Raw genomic sequence first — 19567 nt, 5'->3', positions numbered from 1 at the left:
AGTGCGGGCTCCACTTTTCTCCGTAACCGCTTGACCGATCATCCTGAAATTTTGACACAACGATCCAGGCCACTCCCCCAGTGTTGTTAGGGGGGGAAAATCCCTCACATCTCACACCTCTGTAGGTAAAAACCTGTTTTTCCACAAAGTAAAACAGCGCCCTCAAGTGGAATTCCTCCCACAGTACACCCACTCCCTTCCTCTGAAATCTACACCACACTCCACCACGAGATCCACCACTCACATATATCCATCCGGCAGAGGTGTCGAAGACCTCAATGGAGACAAACGACACCAGCATCTTTACCTCCTACCAGCCTCCAGAAATCTTCTATAACTATACCTTTCCCTCTCAAACTCTCTCAATCATCCTAATACGTCCATTTCCACAGCAACAAACTGAAAACAGGCCTTTTGCAACAACAAGGCCCGACTAGGCAGCTTTCCAGACTATGCCAAGTGGAGGTAGGGGCCTGCCTTGGGGGGGGGTGTTTCAGGCCTTTTGCACCAACAAGGCCCAACATTTCCCAGCAGAATGAATAGGCCACAGCAGACTAGGCTGCTTTCCAGACTAGGCCAAGTGGAGGTAGGGGCCTGCCTGGGGAGTTTTCAGGCCTTTTGCAGCAACAAGGCGCAACATTTCCCAGCAGAATGAATAGGCCGCAACAGACCAGGCAGCTTTCCACACCAGGCCAAGTGGAGGTAGGGGCCTGCCTGGGGGGGCAAATAGGGGGCAGGGATAAGTAATGGGTCAGTCATTCATCATTTTCCCTAACACGCACTTGGGGGCATGCCGAGGGGTTTCTGCTTTTTAATTTAGTGGGCGTTGTGTCACATGCGAGGCTCCAGCAGCCATTTTAAGTAAGGACAGTCGTGCAGCTTTTAACTTAGGCTTCAATCCCCCCCTCGATTTACAACCCCCTACCTTCCCCTTGCCACTTCCTGGGTTTTTTATGGAACCAAACAGCTTGGGCGCTTCGGAATATGCCTTCTGCTGCTACGGGGCTGTGGGGTTTCGCTATTTGTTGTCCCCCCTGGTCAGGTTTTTTAAAGTAGTTCTCTGGGTCCCAGGATGCATCATCACCCCCAATGCTTTTCTTTGCCCAAATGGACCTCTCTCCCCTGGCTTTGGGCTTTGCCCAAACGGACCTCTCCCCAACCTTCCTCAACAGCAAATACTCCTCAATTATATCCACAATAAAAACCATAAAAAGAAAAAAAGTTACAAACAACACAAGGGGACTTGATACCTCATGGGTCAGGACAGAGTAGGGCAAGTCACATAGATGTGCCATGGGGGTGGGGGGAAAAGGGGGCTCGATAGCACATGGGTCGGGACAGGATGGGGGTAGTCACAGGGATGAGCCGGGGGTGGGGTGGGGAGGCGGCAGGATAAGTCATGTGTCTGGAAAGAGTGGGGGGAATCACAGGAAAGAACCACAGCAACGTGTGGCCGGGTCAGCTAGTACCTAATAAAAATACAATCAGTACCCCCATACCCCTCCACAAAAAAATCAAAAAAAATCAAAAGGGCATAGGATGTAAATCAACCAAATGCCTAACCAGAGGAACGTTTTTTCCTGGCGCCTAAAAGTGTATAATAAAGGCGTATAATGATCCTCTTAGCTTCTGGGTAGTAACTGCAATAAGACTCTGAATGTGTGTTCGGCCAAGAACATGATAAGCGGCCTCACTCCCTGGTTCCTAACCAAGCCATGTTTTAGAAGATACATACTTGATACTCATTCTAACTGGGTGTTTCATTTGTGACTGTGATTGCTTAAGAAAAAGCCTTAGTGGGTTGCACTCTGAATTGCAAAATATGTGCTCTTGTGGGAGAGAGAGGGAAGGGAAAGTTTAAAACGAGTCAGCAAACTTTTTCAGCAGGGGACCGGTCCACTGTCCCTCAGACCTTGTGGGGGGCCGGACTATATTTTTTGGGGGAAATGAACACATTCATATGCCCCGCAAATACCCCAGAGATGCATTTTAAATAAAAGGACACATTCTACTCATGTAAAAACACGCTGATTCCCGGACCGTCCACGGGCCAGATTTAGAAGGTGATTGGACCGGATCTGGCCCCCGGGCCTTAGTTTGCCTACCCATGGTTTAAAACTCTGCTTGCAAGCCCCCTTCTGCAGTTCAGCTGACAGGGGAACAGCTGAGAGAGATGAAAAGGGAACTGAATTGCATAAAAGGTTGATATTTATCTGTAGTTCCCTTTCCTGCTGTTTGACCGATCCATGGACCAGTATGTTGTAGGCCACATAAGGTTAGGCAGTGGGCAACAATTAGCCCAAGGACTGTAAATTGCAGAATTAGGCAAGGAAAGGCATGCTAATTACAGGCTATGCATACTGACTAGATAATGTTCCTATTGCTCAAAGAATGTACACAATGCAGTCAACCTTTGCAGATTTCCCCACAGCCTGTTGGAGTTATATATCTATATCCAGAATTGTCCATGAGGCCCGGTGAATGTGCACAATGACCAGTTGTAATGCACCTTAACCACTCACAAGTGTATGTGAATGCATGATGTGAAGCTGGAATCACACTGTGGAGGACAGACCCAGCGTGACCACCATTTAAGCATGGTTAAATTCCTTGCCTTTAAAGAACCAGTCAATAAGCTCCAAACGTAGAAATGGTTTCAATAGGAATCTTGCACCAAAGGATTTTTGATAGAACAGCAGGTTGGGAGCTCCTCCAGACAACCCATTGATTCACCATTCATCCTATTCTGCTTGTTTGTGGGGTATTTACACATCATCTTATTTGCGGTTCGAGGACCCGCCCCCTGCGATAAATAAAGACACAGTGACACATGGTATTAGGGTTAATGGGTAGAATAAGGCCACAACTTTATTGGTTAAAGCAAGTGAGAGGTATTGGCTTAGGCATTGGACTCGCTAGCAAGCGTGACTCCACCCCGCTCAGCGGGGGGGGGGAGTCATATCAGGTTAACACCCCAAGGGAGGAGCCTGTTGATGCAAATACAACTGAAAGCTCCCCCTGGTGCCACCGGGGTCGTGCCATGGCCCTAGCCACCAGCAGGGCGTAGGACGGGATCCACGACCGCCGGATCCCTTTAAGGGGATACCCCTATAAGAGGAGGGTTGGATGATGGCCACAACCAGTCCTCGAACACACCAGACAACTCCATATTCCAATGCCTACCGCCAAATACCGAAGAAGTTGTGACGAATTGCTACGAGGTAGGCGAAAAAACCAAGAGGCCGGTGCCAATTAGCCAATTGGATAAAAAACTCCTTTGGGCAACCAAAGGCGACCAACCGAAGTCCATAGCAAGGTCAAGCGAACATCCTAACTAAGGGAAGACCTAAAGGGCGGGTGGGTGGGAGATCCGATGAGGTGCAGGGGCGAAAAGGGGCGATCTGGAGCCTGCCGCGCTTTTTTAAAGTCCTGTTAGCCCCACCCCCCAGCTGGCCCTATTGGCCAGCCCTGAGCGCGGCAGGTAAAGGTGGAGCAGGGGGCCGGACCTGCCCCCTGATCGCAGCGTAGAGTGGGTCCCGCCCGCAAATTCCCCCCTCTCTGAAGAGGAGGGATCTAGTCATTTGTCATCCCACACTTTTCAGTGGATTTCGCTATCGCTTTTCAACCCTCTCTCTCTCTCTCTCTCAAGCTACAAAGACTTAGAAGGGGACATTTGCCAGGGGCCTTAAAGCTAGATAAAGAAATTGTTTGACTTGGCCCAAGGGTGGATTTTCTTGAGAGACAGAGCCCAGGATACTACCACCACACCTGTACCTGATAGAAGAGATGGGGAGAGGAAACAGACAATGGCTAAGGAAGCTCTAGGAGGGATGGTACAGCATCCCCTACTGCTAACTGGAAAAGGAAACTAGGTGTAACCTGGCTTTGGATATAGTTCAGAAACAAGGCTTCATTGCAGCAAGAGAAGGAGGCATCTCACAAACAATAATAAAAGGGCTCTTTTAAACATTTTTATTTTTTTTACTGAAAAAAGGGTTCTACTTTCCAGCCCCTCGCACACTTAACAATCACTCTAAAAGCTCTGTGCTGGTTTGGGGTAAGAGCGGGTTATTATCCAGTGTGGCAGCCATGTTGGCATGTAGCTCATAGGGATATAAAACAGCTTGGCATCCCAGCCGGCTGAATAGCGAGTGTGGGGGTACACAGATGTCAGAGCATGCTCCATGCAGTCGGTAACCAGAGAGAGGTTGGGATTGCAGTCTTTTTGCATCTTAATGGTTGAATCAAGCACTATAGGAACAAGAGAAAGAGGCCAGAAGCTGGTCAGTCACCTTTGAATACCGTTAGTGTGGACTAATTCCACCACAACCCCATGGCTTACACACACACCCCTCCGGAATACAAATTGCCTGGTCCCTGTTCACACCATACACCCACAGCTAAGCTATCAAATACAGATTAGCACCTCTAGAAGCCTTTGAGCTAATTTGTTAAGCAGAATCAAATTCAAGACAACAGGAAGGTAGTACTCACTATGATTTAAGTAAGGCTCCCCATATGCTTTCTGGGTCTCCTCTGGGAGCCGCTTCCAGAGGCTATTGAAGTTGCCTGTCAATATCTTCTCATTTGTGATAGCCGTTTGAAAGTAGCCTGGTTCTATTATACAGACCTTCACTCCAAAGGCGTCAAGCTCGAGCCTGGAGAAGGGAAAAGGGAAGGAATAGGTGACTTCTGTACCGGTAGCCCATGGGATAGGCTAGAGATGTGAAGAGGATAAGAACATGATATATAGGAAAGCCCTTTTAGATCAGACAAATGGTCCGTCTGGTCCTGCATCCTGTTTCCCAACAGTGGCCAGTGAATTTCATCTGAGGATGGCACACAGCAACTCCTGTCGCTAGTTTGGCAGATAAGCTGATGACAACCCCTTTTGACAGCTCTTTTGGCTACACAGAGATCACGCTGGAAGAACGGAATTCACTTTTGTTATACATAGGACGATTAAGAAAACAACAACTTTATTGAAGCTCATGGGAGAAGTGGCCTTATTCTGAATGAGATTATTGCTCCATTTAACATAATATTGTCTGTGCTGACTGGCAGCAGCATGCCAAGGGTAAGGAGTGCTCACATCATGCATGCCTGGTTCACAACAGTAGTTGTGTGTGCCTACAGGTCAAAAAAGATTGGAGGGGTTCTTTAAATCCTCCCTGAGTTGTCCTCACCTGACTCTCTCATCAGACCAGGGAGGGCCTTAAAAAGTTGTGGAGACCAGGAATCGAGCAAAAACTGCAGACTGGCCAGTAAGCCAAGACCATAACTGTAGGCGCTGTTTCTGCCCCAGACCGAGGCTCGTTTGTATGTTGTCTTGTTAAGCCAAGATTTGATATCTGAAGGCAACCATTGCGAAAACAGGCTAGCTTCCTCCTCTGCAAGTACCAGATCTGTTGAGTTCCGCAAACACTGAGTGACGGAAGCTGAAAATTCTGCAAATGTCGTATGTCAGTTCTGGTTTTTGTTTTTTAAAAAACATTTTCTGGCACAGGCTGGTTTGCACAGTGTCACCCCACCCTTTAAGCAGAAAATGTCTCCTTGGACTGACAAGGATTTGCAGCCAATGCTACGAGAAAAATCAACCTGCAGCAGTTACCTGAGGCTGTCAGAGAAAGCCTCCACCCCGTATTTTGATGGACAGTAGCCACCACCGAACAAGGATATCCTCCCCATTATGCTGGCAACATTGACAATCCTCCCCTTGGCTCTTCTCATCAAAGGTAACATGTGTATGGTTACATCAACCACACCAAGCAAGTTTATGTCTATGATCTTCTTGAAGTCCTCCTTGGTCAGCCACTCATTGGGGGCAGTTGGGACTGAAATGCCAGCATTGTTCACCAATCCCCAAAGGCCTGAGGGGGAATAAAAAAACAGGAGATCAGGTATAGAACAGAGCCCCATCCAGTACAGACACACCTCCTGAGCAGCGGCCCCTGCCCTAAACAATGGTTAATTTTAACAATTGGCCATTGAAACAAGCCAACTCCCCCCAATGGTTTGAACTAGGCTAATTTCAAACAAATCATAGTTAAGATTGCCTCTGACCAACACACCTGAGATTAATTTCCAACAAGTTTATTTCCTTTTGAGGTGAGGGCCCAGCACACCCAGCTTGGGGAGCATCCCAAGGGATAGTTAGAGAAGGCTAGAAGGCCAACTTTGGCCCCCAGGCCCAAGATCCCCCACCCCCTCATTTAGATCTGTTTTCTGGCAGCACTAGTGATTGGGTCATAGAGTCTGAGCCAGCCTGAAAAGGCACAGTAAGGAACAGGAGGGCAGGAATCAAATTTCTGCCTGGGACATTTGTTGTTATTGTTCATAGTCTTATCTCCTCCAAGAGAGAGGGGGCACATCTATCCATAGCTGCCAAGTTTTCCCTTTTCTCACGAGGAAGCCTATTCAGCATAAGGGAAAATCCCTTTAAAAAAAGGGATAACTTGGCAGCTATGCATCTATCACATTGCTCAACAAGTGCAGACTGCCAGGTATGTGGCATTATAGATAAGAGATATGGGCTTGGACCTGGGAGAGCGAGTTTAAAAAACAACAACAGAGACCCTTGTCAGACAGGCAAGTCACCATCTCCCAGTCTAATTCACCCTGCAAGGATGATAGGCTTTCTAAAAATAACAAATTATGCTGCTGCAGATTCAGGGCGCCTTGCCCTAACCTTTGTCCCCCACGATGCCTTTTGTCCATTTTGCTGCTCTGGCCACGCTTTCTGTTTGGGTCACGTCCAAGAGGGTAGTCTGCAGCCGTTCCGATGTGGCTTCTTTCAGCTTTTCTGCCCCCTGCTGCGTGAGGCAAGCTGCCAGGACACGGATTCCCCGAGCATCCAGTTTCCTGGCCAACAAGTTTCCAAACCCGGAATCGCAGCCAGTGATGAAAACATACTTCTCCGTCAGGTTACCCAAGATTTGCTGCTCACGGTACCATCGGAAAAGGAAATAGAGACCCAGAAGAGCCGCCACATAGAGCCACATGGCCAAAGACTGCTGCAGTTGGAAAGAAAGAAGGTGGTTTATGGAATATTGGCTTATTGTAGGCAGTGGTGGTAGTAGGGGAAACATAGGAAGCCACCTTATACTGAGTCAGACCACTGGGTCCTTCTAGCTCAGGCATAGGCAACCTTGGCTCTCCAGATGTTTTGGAACTACAACTCCCATGATCCATGACCACTGGCCCTGTTAGCTAGGTATCATGGGAGTTGTAGTTCCAAAACACCTGGAGAGCCAAGGTTGCCTATGCCTGATCTAACCCAGAATTGTCTGCACTGACTGGCAGAGGCTTTCCAGGATTTTGGACAGGCTTCAATTCCCAGCCCTACATGGAGATACTGGGGTTCCAGCCTGGGACCTTCTGGATGCAAAATGGATGGTTTACCACTGCCCTGTGGCTCGCTTAGGAGACTGAGCTACAGATGCAAAACCCTCAGGCTGAATCTTCCCCCTGCCCTGAACTCGCTAGGTCTGGGTGATATATCAATATATTATCCAAAACTGGTTTGAAGGTATCATGGTATCGGTTTCATAATTTTTGACCTGGCAATATATCGTGAATCATGATGTGTGTGATATGGAAAAATCAAATGCAGGAAAAACCGTGAAGCCAGCCAATGCCTCTACGTAGCTCCACCCTTATTTCAGACGCTGTGAGGTATCAGCATACAGTCGTACCTTGGTTTTCAAACAGAATCCATTCCGGGAGTCCATTTGAATTCCGGAACTGTTCGAAAACCAAAACATGGTTTCTGATAGGCTGCAGGAGCAATTTGGAAGTTTGGCTTCCAAAAATCGTTCGAAAACCAGAACACTCACTTCTGGTTTTTGATCATTCGGGAGCCGAAATGTACAAGTTCCAAGGTATGACTGTAGTACTGTATTGCACTTAATAGTACGCAATCAGGGCTTTTATTTTTTCTAGAAAAGGAGGGGGAGCACACACCCAAAGTTGTTTTTTAGGGGAGGACCTTTTTTTGAAAAAAGCTTCTCTTCTGCACCCATTTGTCCCACCGCTACAGCAAAAATACAATCTGCTGCCTTATGCCGCCAACCTCCGCCTCTGCCTCGTTGCCCCAATCGCCATGCCATGCAGCAACAGTGCCGTGCTGGGGAACGGCACCGCAACGCTTCAGAGGTGCTGGAACTCACCAAAGAGGTGTTGGAACTCAGTTCTGGTGAGTTCCAGCTGAAAAAAGCCCCGATCACAATATTTAACTGGTGAGATATGCCAATGTTGAAAACAGCTATCAGCTATCGCCTAGCCCTCAAAGTTGCTAGGTAAAATTTGGTCAGCCACTTTCATCATCTTATATGCTAATACATACTACTTACAGGTTTTTTTTGTAAGAATTTCAAAATGTTAACTACTGCTACATTGATTTCCCACCTTTCTTGCAAGATCAAGATAGCACCACTGCATAATTTTAATCTCACAATGACCTTAAGTGGTTGAGTGCTCATCTCGCTCTATAGGCCGAGGGAGCCGGCGTTTGTCCGCAGACAGCTTCCGGGTCATGTGGCCAGCATGACAAAGCTGCTTCTGGCAAACCGAGCAGCACACGGAAACGCCGTTTACCTTCCTGCCGGAGCGGGAAAGTATTTATCTTATTGCACTTTGATGTGCTTTCGAACTGCTAGGTGGGCAGGAGCTGGGACCGAGCAATGGGAGCTCACCCTGTTGCAGGGATTCGAACTGCCGACCTTCTGATCAGCAAGCCCTAGACTCTGTGGTTTAACCCACAGCGCCACCTGGCTCAAAAGCTTTGTTTGCCTGTTACTGGCCAAGCAGAGCAAGGGCTGCTATTTCTAAGACACAGTTCTCCACTTGAAATGCAAGACAACAGCTCAGCCAAAGCACTTTCCCCCAATTAGGTCAGGGACAGTACTGTGAGCTAGTTCAAGAAAGCTACCTGTAGTTCAAATATTTACCAATGGCAACCCAATAGCATGTCTTTCCATCTCATAATGAAACACTGTTTTGCGCAGTAACCACCACTCTTTGCTCCTTGAAATTTCTGTTCTCTACACCATGTTATCCCATACAGTATATCTCTACTGAGAAGCAAGTCTCATTAAGCTTACTGTCTCTCAGGATGCTTCCAGATTGTAGCTCTTTTGTGACTGGATTGCTTCCGGACAACCTGTTTATTGAGCATTTGTCCTCATTTGTTTGCAGGGAGGTGAAGTGACACCAGCTGTTTCTTGAGAGCTCATTCAGATTGAGAAGGTCCTACATGTCTCACATCGGCAGTGAGACGTACACCCTCTTTTTACTTTGCACCCTCCTTGCTTGCTTCTCTGATGTAGCCAGGAAGAGGGACCCAACTGATTGCCAAGCTGGCTAGTGGCGCAGTCCCACTGCCTTTCACTGGGAGCCAGTCCCAGCTCCTGCTGGCTGAAGCTGTACCTGGCAATCTCAACCTATTCAAGTCTCCTCCTCCTAGCAAATCCTCTTTCCTTGAACCCTAGCCTCCCCATTTCATTTCATCTTATTTTGGGCCTTTTACTATATATTCTCGCCCTGTCCATTGTGTAAAACATGCTTTTCTCAACAGCATTCTAAGACTACCCTGTAGTGCAGAGAACAGTGAGTTTTTTTGGCACCTTGCAATACAATCCTATCCATATCTACTCAGGCGCAAGTCCTATTCCTTGAGAATAAGCCCTATTGAACTAGGGCTCCACTGTCAAATGGGTACCTTGCACTTTCACAACTACTTGGAAGATAAGTCACTCAAAGGTCATTTCTAGGGTGGCATGGTTGGAGGGAAGAACACTTCAGGGAAAGGGTTTGGAGGCGCGTGGAGGGCCAGGAAAACCAGTCACGCAATCTGAATCAGAGATCTCCATGTCCTCTCTGACCACTGGCATGGACAGATGAGAAGCACACACACACACACAAAGTTTCAGCTGGTAAAGTGTACACACCTTCAGTCTTAATTTCTCTCATTACGTAGGTTGTTGTGAAGGTAAAACAAATACAATTATTCTGAAAGGAGGTCTCTTGGGGGTGGAGTGAAGTTAAACTGTTTTCCCAGCTCCCTCCGTCCCCCAGAGATGTTTCTTGGCTAGAGAAAAAAACTGGGTGTGCCTTTGGACTCCAATCTGCATGAAGCTGGTTCCAGAAGCAATGCCTCAGACAGTGGTCGTTTGTAATAAAATACTGGATACATATGCATTTAGGATAAATGTGTTAAATTAAACGGGTGAAAAACCCAGCAAACCCAGCAAGTATAAACATCTCATAGGGTCTGACACTTCTGTTTCCAGTGTATCTGAAGAAGTGTGCATGCACACGAAAGCTCATACCAAAATAAAAACTTAGTTGGTCTTTAAGGTGCTACTGAAGGAATTTTTTTATTCATCTTTGTAAACACACCCTTGACCTATATGACCTATATGACTAACTAGCAGATTAGATTTCAGAAGGTCCATAGTTCAGCCACAAGCACAGGGCTTCTGCAACTATAAAAACACATGAAAGTCACTTTAGGATGTGTGTACTGTACAGTTTACTTTTCATGGGACTGAAACTGCCTTGGTCGCACTGGTTGATGATCTCCGGCGGGCTAGGGACAAAGGTGACAGCTGTTTCCTAGTTCTGCTGGATCTCTCAGCGGCTTTCGACACCATCGACCATAACATCCTTCTGGACCGCCTAGAGGGGTTGGGAGCTGGGGGCACTGTCATACAGTGGTTCCGCTCCTTCCTACTGGGCCGTGTTCAGAAAGTGGTGGTGGGGGATGAGTGTTCGGACCCCTGGGCTCTCACTTGTGGGGTGCCTCAGGGTTCTGTCCTCCCCCCCCATGCTTTTTAACATCTACATGCAGCTGCTGGGAGAGCTCATCAGGGGGTTTGGGCTGGGTGTTCATCAGTATGCGGACGATACCCAGCTCTACCTCTCTTTCAAATCAGAACCAGTGAAGGCAGTGAAGGTCTTGTGTGAGTGCCTGGAGGCGGTTGGAGGATGGATGGCGGCTAACAGATTGAGGTTGAATCCTGACAAGACAGAAGTACTGTTTGTGGGGGACAGGAGGCGGGCAGGTGTGGAGGACTCCCTGGTCCTGAATGGGGTAACTGTGCCCCTGAAGGACCAGGTGCGCAGCCTGGGAGTCATTCTGGACTCACAGCTGTCCATGGAGGCACAGGTCAATTCTGTGTCCAGGGCAGCTGTCTATCAGCTCCACCTGGTACGCAGGCTGAGACCCTACCTGCCTGCAGATTGTCTCGCCAGAGTGGTGCATGCTCTGGTTATCTCCCGCTTGGACTACTGCAATGCGCTCTACGTGGGGCTACCTTTGAAGGTGACCCGGAAACTACAACTAATCCAGAATGCGTCAGCTAGAGTGGTGACTGGGAGCGGCCACTGAGACCACATAACACCGGTCTTGAAAGATCTACATTGGCTTCCAGTACGTTTCCGAGCACAGTTCAAAGTGTTGGTGCTGACCTTTAAAGCCCTAAACGGCCTTGGTCCTGTATACTTGAAGGAGCGTCTCCACCCCCATCCTTCTGCCCGGACACTGAGGTCCAGCTCCGAGGGCCTTCTGGCGGTTCCCTCATTGCGAGAAGCCAAGTTGCAGGGAACCAGGCAGAGGGCCTTCTCGGTGGTGGCGCCTGCCCTGTGGAACACCCTCCCATCAGATGTCAAAAAGGAAAACAGCTACCAGATTTTTAGAAGACATCTGAAGGCAGCCCTGTTTAGGGAGGCTTTTCATGTTTAACAAATTAGTGTATTTTAATGTTTCTGTTGGAAGCCGCCCAGAGTGGCTGGGGAAACCCGGCCAGATGGGCGGGGTATAAATAAATTATTATTATTATTATTATTATTATTATTATTATTATTATTATTATTATTATTATTATTATTATTAAGCACACACACCCCCCAAAAAATCTGAACCCAGCACAGAGTTGCCATTCCCAGGAAGTGTTTCCAAACTCGGGTCTCCAGCTGTTTTGGGACTACTATTCCCATCATCCCTGACTACTGGTCATGCTAGCTAGGGATGATGGGAGTTGTAGTCCAAGAAAAAGAGACCCAAGTTTGGAAAGCACTGCCAAGAACCCTTACCTTAGCAAAACTGCAGTAACTCTTGGGGGGGGGGGGAAAGCATGCGCTTTAAAGGTCTAATGTGTACACAGCCCGAACAGCAAAGCGGCAACCCTTCGGCTGCGATCCTATACGTGCTCGCGAACCTTGCAAGCGAGCCCAGTGTGAACTCAGTCAAGGGGCGAGTAGGTGCCAATCGCGGCAGCAACCGTTTCGAGGTCGGTCTGAGCACCTTCCCAGCGAATTGACGGCCTCGCCGATTCGCCTGCCCTTCTTGCACTTGCACTTCATGCCTGCTCTCTCGAGACTTTGGGGTCCACTGCCTCTGCCTCCTCCCTGCCCCTATAACCCTTTTGCAAACCCAACCGCGACAGCGCAAACAAGTACCTTGGAGCGCTTCCCGATAAGCAGGTGAAACAGCTCGAGGCAGCTCGCAGCACTTACCCGCTGTTTCTCCGCTTAGCACTTGTAGAGAAATCCGGAACTCTTTCCAGCCAAGACGGCTTCATGGGGAGGCAAGCGCAGCCAAGGCCCGCCCATTTCTAGCCCGGAACGAAAAACAGCAAAGGGAGGGGAGTGGGAAAGGGTTTTGTAAGTTTGGCGGTGGAGTAAGTCTGGTTGCAGTGGGTTCCGTTTCATTTGAGTCATCGTGCCACCGTGTTCCCACTGCTGGTGTGGAAAACGATGGTGCACACGATGTGAGCTACGATCCATATTTATAGCCTGGCGCTCCTGCATTTTGATGCTTACACTGTTGGGCAACTGCTGCAAGATCATGAGCTCACATTTGAAAGGCATTCAGAATTTGCAAAACAGCTGAAGCAACAGAGCAGAGAATGCAAACACTTTAAGGAAGGCAACTCCCCATAGAAGTCCTAGGAATTCTTAAAAGTTCCACCACCACACAAGGCCATGCAGAAGCCAACAAAACCTAGAGCTCTGGTCTAGATGGAAGCAAAGAACTGAGGCAGTTGCTTTCAGAGGCAGAATGGGAGGAGTGGCTGATTTAGATCAGAGTCCTAGCTCACCATTCATGAAAACAACAACTGCCAACATAAAGCCTTTTCAAGATGCTACAGTGTGCTTTGTAGAATTTGTGCATATAAAACATAACGGGGCGAATGCTAGGACCCAGAAACAATCTGGAATATAAAAGGCAATGGAATATGGATCACTAGGAAAAGTTTTGGTGAGTAAGCACATGTGCAATAGGTCACCGCTGGCTTTTCTCTCCCCCCCCCCCCGTGCCCTGTGCTTGCACAGTGTTACCAGGTGACCCAAGGTGGTAGCGTGTGTGCCTTGCTCTGGGTGGCACTTAGTGGCTCATGCCATTGCCAGTGGAAGCCGGATGGGCAGAGTGGAGGCTCAGCAGATGCTGCTACAGTATCACTGTGGTTGTTTATGACTATGATAAAGTTGTGCGTGGTCAACAGTTTTGAGAGGCAAATTTTTCTAAAGCAGTATTGCGAAAAGAAATTTTGTCAGTTGATTCATGTCGAAAAGCAGGGCTGATGATGGCAGGATCTTATATTTTGGAGTGGTTTTTTTTAAATCATTATTATTATTATTAGGATTGGAAGTTCCTTTTGGACCAAAGCTTTTGTGAACTGTATTTTCTTCCATTAGTCGCACTTGCCATAGCGTGAACCTATTTGGCCCAGGATTTTTCTCCTGGGCTCTTCTGAGGACAGCCAATAAATGAAATTCAACTATTAGGCCACTCAGAGACATGGCTGCATTAGGGATTCTGAGATATATATGTAACTACTGTATAACCATTCAGTTTTAAAGTAGTGTAAAGCAGCTATCTTTGTTTCTTTGGTTGGCTTAGCAAGAAAAAGAGAGCAAGTTTTAAACACATCTATTACGTTACTTATGTGTGGACTTTGTAATGTAGGCATAGTGCCAAGTTTGGGTTGACTGGGACAGAGGGATTCTTCAGAGTGTTGTCCTGAATTTTGAAGGGCTTATGGTGCTCTTTGCACAGATTGTGTGTTGTCATAAAACCGTGTTTGTTTTTGTAGCAGCAAGACATGGTGATGCCATTTTCAGCTTTGGTTCAGGTCAGGTGGCAAAATGCCCTGGGCTGGTCCTTGAGGTGGCACCATTTCTCAAGAGTCTGTGATCAAAGACAGAACAGGAAGTGCAATGAACAAAGAGTACACGTTCTGCCTAGGAGCCATGCAGATATCAAATAGCATTGTGGACAATGGGAAAGGAGGGGAGCGGGTGAGAGATAATCTCACCCAATTAAACCGACCCTGGAGATAGGAGCATAATCACTGTATATTTTTTTTTGGAAAAAAATCATTTAATAATAATAATAATAATAATTTATTATTTATACCCCGCCCATCTGGCTGGGTTTCCCCAGCCACTCTGGGCGGCTTCCAACAGAAAAATAAAACACAGTAATCTATTAAACATTAAACATTTTTATTAGTTTTCCAATACAAACAGCCAATTACAATATTCCAAATACAATATTCCAATTAAAAACAATAAACTAAAAACAAAACAAAAATACAAATGGTAACCAACATTGTTAATTATTAATTTTTCTTTCTTTACTCTTGTCGTGAAGCTGATCACCAAGAGTCTCTCTAATTAGAGATTAAACTCTTTCTCTGAATGGAACTCAACCCCCGGTGTCGTTATGGACTGTCTCTGTCCCTGCCTGGGTGCAACTTAAGGACACTTATCAGCTAATAAGGCTACAATGTTAGGCATATGTTTGCATATTGCAGTGTAAATGAACTGTATTCCACAGATGTAAATCATTTGATGATTGATCGGCTTGTGGAGACCACACAATCCCCCCTCCTGGGCCCTAGGAGGGGGGCTGCTAGACATCCATTTAGCCTTCTCTCTCGCACTTAATGAAAGTTCTGCAAACAAATGCTCTGTATTTTATCTCAAATTATTGTCTCGAATCACTGCAAAGTCAGCCAACAAGCATCTCCCACTTCCCTCAAAACAGGGAGAAACTTTCATTTTTCTATTTTTGCTGTGTGACAGGCACCATCTTAATTCTTCTTTTCTTTATCAAGTCTTTCAAACCAAACAAAGTTGTACAGTTGAGTATTTAATTATAAATAGAAGTCCCTCTGTACACCTCAAAATAAATTAGGTTTCTTAATGAGGCTTGGCGTAGAAAACCAATTGTAAATGTTGAGAAGAGAGAAAAAAACATACTATCCTCCGTAATCCAAACTCCATGACTGAGAATCTCTTTGAAGTCTGAGCTTAAATGCCAGGGACTGTACAATTCGGCAGGTTTTCCCCTCAATCTTCTTCGGTCCAGACTATGTCTGTTTATTGTCCAAATCTAATTATTTCATCAAAACACATATTCCTGGCTATGGGAGTGGCATCAGAGAGTGCCAGCTGTGTCGTGCTCTGTGACCCAGTGTCCTGCCTCTTGCACAATGCAAGCTGGCAATCTCGGACAATCAGCGGGTCTTTGAGATAGTCCTCCCCCACCCTGGGGAGTCTGCCATGGCTAATTACCCCCATATCAGCCCTGAATTACTGGCACGGCTGGGGTCCGATTGTATCGGAGTCAGCCATTTCCCACTGCCGGAAACAGGAAGTCTGGACCATAATAACTGTAAAAAAGGGCTCCCAGTGTCATATCAGAGAATAAGGGCTATCAAAAGCTGCTGAGAGATCGAGCACAGCGCCGTCTTAAGCGCTCCCGGCGCTGTGGTGTGCCGGATCCTCCGGCGCCCGCCAGATCCCTCCGGCGCCCTCCCACCCCGTTTCCCAGCACGGTGGGCGGGTGGGCGCCGCGCGGGTGCAGCAGGCGCTGCTGTGCGGCAGGCGGGCGGGCAGGCGCAGTTGCGTGGCGGACCGGTCGGCCAGCGGGTGGGCGCAGCTCGCGGCGCCCTCCTGGCGCACCAGCGCCATGGTGCCCTGCGCCACCCAGCCTGCACGTAGGGCCGGGCCTGATCGAGCAGGGCCGTCTTTCCCATTGGGCTTACTAGCGCATTGTGTCAGGGCGCTGGCCTCTCAGGGACGCCCCAGTGAGTGGGGGAGCTGTGTGGCTTTGCCGGCACCTCCCCTTTCCCTCCTGGATGCCTGCCAGCTGCGCCCCATCAACCATATGGCTGGTGGGCATGCAGCTTGCCTCCCAAGCCTCTGCAGGAGTAGAGCGATCCCTGCAGAGGCTTAGGATGGAAGCTGCGCCCCGCCAACTATATGGCTGGCGGAAGTGCAGATTCCTTCCCAAGGAGAGCGATCCCTGCAGAGGCTTGGGAAAAGGTTGACAACTCTGGGGAGGGGGGGGGCACCAGAGGGATCTTTGTAACACAGTGCCAGATATGCTTAAGACGGCCCTGCAAGTAAGGAAAAACAGAGTCACACTCCCTGTGCCCTTCTCCAGATAAAGGTCATCCACCAGGACAACCAAGGCCGATCCAACCCTATAAACAGGCCAGAGCCCCTGTTGAAATGGGTCGATGTAATTGGTTTCATCCAAGAGTACTTACAGCTATCCTACCTCAGTCCTCTCTGAAAGAGGTTATTTGTGGCAAGGCAATAGTTGTCACCAGTCAATGGATCCAGTGGTGGTTTTCAGCAACTGTCAAATCACCACCTCTTTTAAGAGAGCCAGGACCACTCCCTCCTGCAAGGATGTCTTGACCACACCCTGGATCCACCCAGCCATACCCCCTTGGGAAGTTTTAGTGAGCCAAGATGGGCAAGGATTGAGGGAACATGTGGTAGGGTGCATTGCGACAAGAACCTTGCCCTGTCATCAGGCTGCAACAACCGCATTGTGCTGGACACCTCAGTTCAAGTATTGGCTTCAGACTAGGATGAGAAGCCTAATAATAATAATAATAATAATAATAATAATAATAATAATAATAGATATCATGAATGTAAGGCCCAGTGCAGACACCCAGCTCATCTAGTTGGAATATTATCTGCCACAAATTTGCTCAGTTGTCTGTACCGGCAAAAGTGGTAAAATACCCCCCTCCTCTTTTCATGGTTTGAGCATAGCTGCCAAGTTATCCCTTTTTTTAAAGGGATTTTCTCTTATGCTGAATAGGCTTCCTCGCGAGAAAAGGGAAAACTTGGCAGCTATGGGTTTGAGGTTGGAGGCTCTACCAGGTGGCAAGCCTGCTACACATTGACCTGAATTTGGTGAGATCTAGCTTGGTGACAAGCTGGAAATTGTGCAAAAGAGGGCAATCAAGATGATTTAGGGTCTGGAAACCAGGCCTTATCAGGAAAGCTTGAAAGAGCTGGGTATGTTTAGTCTGGAAAAGAGGAGACTGAGTGGAGATACGTTAGCCATCTTCAAGTATCTCAAGGGCTGTCACATGGAAGGAGAAACAAGCTTGCTTTCTCTTGCTTGGGAGGGTAGGACTCGAACCTATGACTTCAAGTTACAAGAAAGGAGATTCTGACTAAACATCAAGAAAAACCTTCTGTCAGTAAGAGATGTTTGGCAGCTGAACGGTTTCCCTCGGGAGGTTGTGGACTCCCCTTTCTTGGTGGTTTTTAAGCAGAGGTTGGATGGCCTACGACAGTTCTGTGATTCTATGATTCTTTGAGATAGTAATCTGTATTAGCAGGCTGTGTAATGAGATGGCATGCTGCTTTTCAGGAAAAGTGAGATTTTTCCTTCTGAGCAACACAATCTCCATCTGCTTCCTGAGTTCCAAGCAAGTCTGAGAAGATGGGGGGCAAGGAAAATTCCTCTCCTTTGCCCCAAACCTCTTGCTGCATTTTAAAAGACAGCTCCCAGGCATTACCTCTTCATGGATCAATGCCTTGTCGTGGCGAAGGGGCTTGAATAACTCAGAGAAGCTATGAGCTATGCCATGCAGGGCCACCCAAGATGGACAGGTCATAGTGGAGAGTTTTGACTAAACGTGATCCACCTGGAGAAGGAACTGGCAAGCCACTCCAGTATCCCTGCCAAGAAAACTCCATGGACAAAGACAACAGGCATATAAAAGTTATGACGCTGGAAGATGAGCCCCTCAGGTCGGAAGGCGTCCAACATGCTACTGAGGAAGAGCGGAGGACAAGTACAAGTAGATTCAGAGCTGATGAAGCGGCTGGGCCAAAGCCAGGCATTAAGGTTGGTCCATAAGGGTAAATAGGACTCTGCCAAACAAGCTCAGCCTGCCCCACCAGCACCAGCGGGCATACACCCTGGGACTGTGTGCAACAGAAAGCCTCAACAACCCCCTTCACTTCAGAGCACCATGCAACCTCAACATTTTTTAAAAGTATTTGCAATATGGTGCAGTTGCGTTCACATGCGGTTTTCATACACACATAAACTGCCTCATACATGCCAAGTACAGGACATAATGAAATCCTCCCATTAAATACATTGATTTAAATGCTGTGGTTGAAGATAACTTGTTCCAAGGAGGGAAATTAATTAAGGCGTTGCTAGCACTGGTGTTGTTGATTGAACATTGTTCTGGTATAGAAGATGATATGGATGACTGATGTCTGCTTTTGTTATTTGTGATACATATTGAAAGTTCTGGTTCAAGCGCCTTATTGTGATCTTGTTTCAATGTAACATTGCTTTCACTTTGTTGTTTTTTTTAAGCAAACATTTAAATACAGAAATTATTTAGCCTAATAACTAGATCAATGACAACTTTGTATTATTCCCCCTGACGTTTGGTAACAATTAAAAAACATAGGATATGCACAATCAGGTTTAGAAAACTAATCGAAATAGAATAAAATAGATACAGCAGGTCGGCCATTTTGAAATCACGATTTCTCAGTCTTCCTGTCAGCTAATTTTGTCTAATTTTTTATACGTTATTCTACACCCAATTCTCATCAAAATGCCATTCATAGCGCTTTTGTTGCAATTTCGCCCAGGTCAGTGTGTATATTAACCGGACTAGGAGCTTTTTGTGAATGGGAGAGGAGTATAATACTGTAGCAGCTAATGGGGACTTTTTAGCAACTGGAAGTTTTAAGAGAGACTCTTTCTTTTGGATACATATTGATTACAGTAATGTCAGGTTGCTTCTCAGAGGGATATACTGTACTGTAAGTTGACAGCTGGTGGAGATACAATTTGACAGATTGACATTTGGCAGAATAGAAGGCAAAAACACTGACTTTGTCACACAGCAATTTGTTGGAAGGAGATGAAAAGTCTGGCGCAACAAGTGCACTCAGACTTGGAAAAATCTACTAACTTATTGACGGAACTGTTTGGGAATTTAGGTGAAAAGGTTAATAATTTAGAAACTTAAGTGGATAATCCGGAAAGGATTAAATAAAAGGCAAAACTCTTTAGAGGAAAGGACTTGAATTTTAAGACACAAAATGTCTCTTCACCAAGCAATGCACCACATCACGTCCGCACAACCTGTTTATTCAGCATTCATTCTGGTTTTTTTGTGGGGAGGTCAGACAAAGTTGTCTTTCTCTCATGCTTCCCAGGGCCTTTTCTTGAGGAAGTGGTTCTGTTTCTCAAGAGCACCAAATCAACTGT

The 19567-nt window shown here is 47.1% G+C and overlaps 1 protein-coding gene across 3 annotated transcripts; it reads right to left on the bottom strand.

The window, feature by feature from the left end:
* Positions 1 to 1404: 1404 nt before the first annotated feature.
* Positions 1405 to 12699, bottom strand: LOC118076808 (retinol dehydrogenase 16). Of its 3 annotated transcripts, none has more exons than XM_035099893.2 (5): positions 12460 to 12699; positions 6689 to 7013; positions 5612 to 5870; positions 4495 to 4658; positions 1407 to 4251 (listed from the first exon to the last, which is right to left on the bottom strand). In XM_035099893.2, exons 2-5 carry the CDS (start codon positions 6999 to 7001, stop codon positions 4034 to 4036), a joined length of 954 nt encoding a protein of 317 aa, XP_034955784.1. In that variant the 5' UTR covers positions 7002 to 7013; positions 12460 to 12699; the 3' UTR covers positions 1407 to 4033. The 3 variants fall into 3 exon arrangements, with proteins under 3 accessions (XP_060128069.1, XP_034955784.1, XP_034955793.1); XM_035099902.2 differs by having other exon boundaries at positions 1509 to 4251; positions 12517 to 12698; XM_060272086.1 differs by lacking the exon at positions 12460 to 12699 and having other exon boundaries at positions 1405 to 4251; positions 6689 to 7011.
* Positions 12700 to 19567: the final 6868 nt, after the last annotated feature.

Source organism: Zootoca vivipara, chromosome 2, assembly GCF_963506605.1.
Source record: "Zootoca vivipara chromosome 2, rZooViv1.1, whole genome shotgun sequence".
NCBI lineage: Eukaryota > Metazoa > Chordata > Lepidosauria > Squamata > Lacertidae > Zootoca > Zootoca vivipara.
This window is presented reverse-complemented; position numbering and strand designations above follow the sequence as displayed.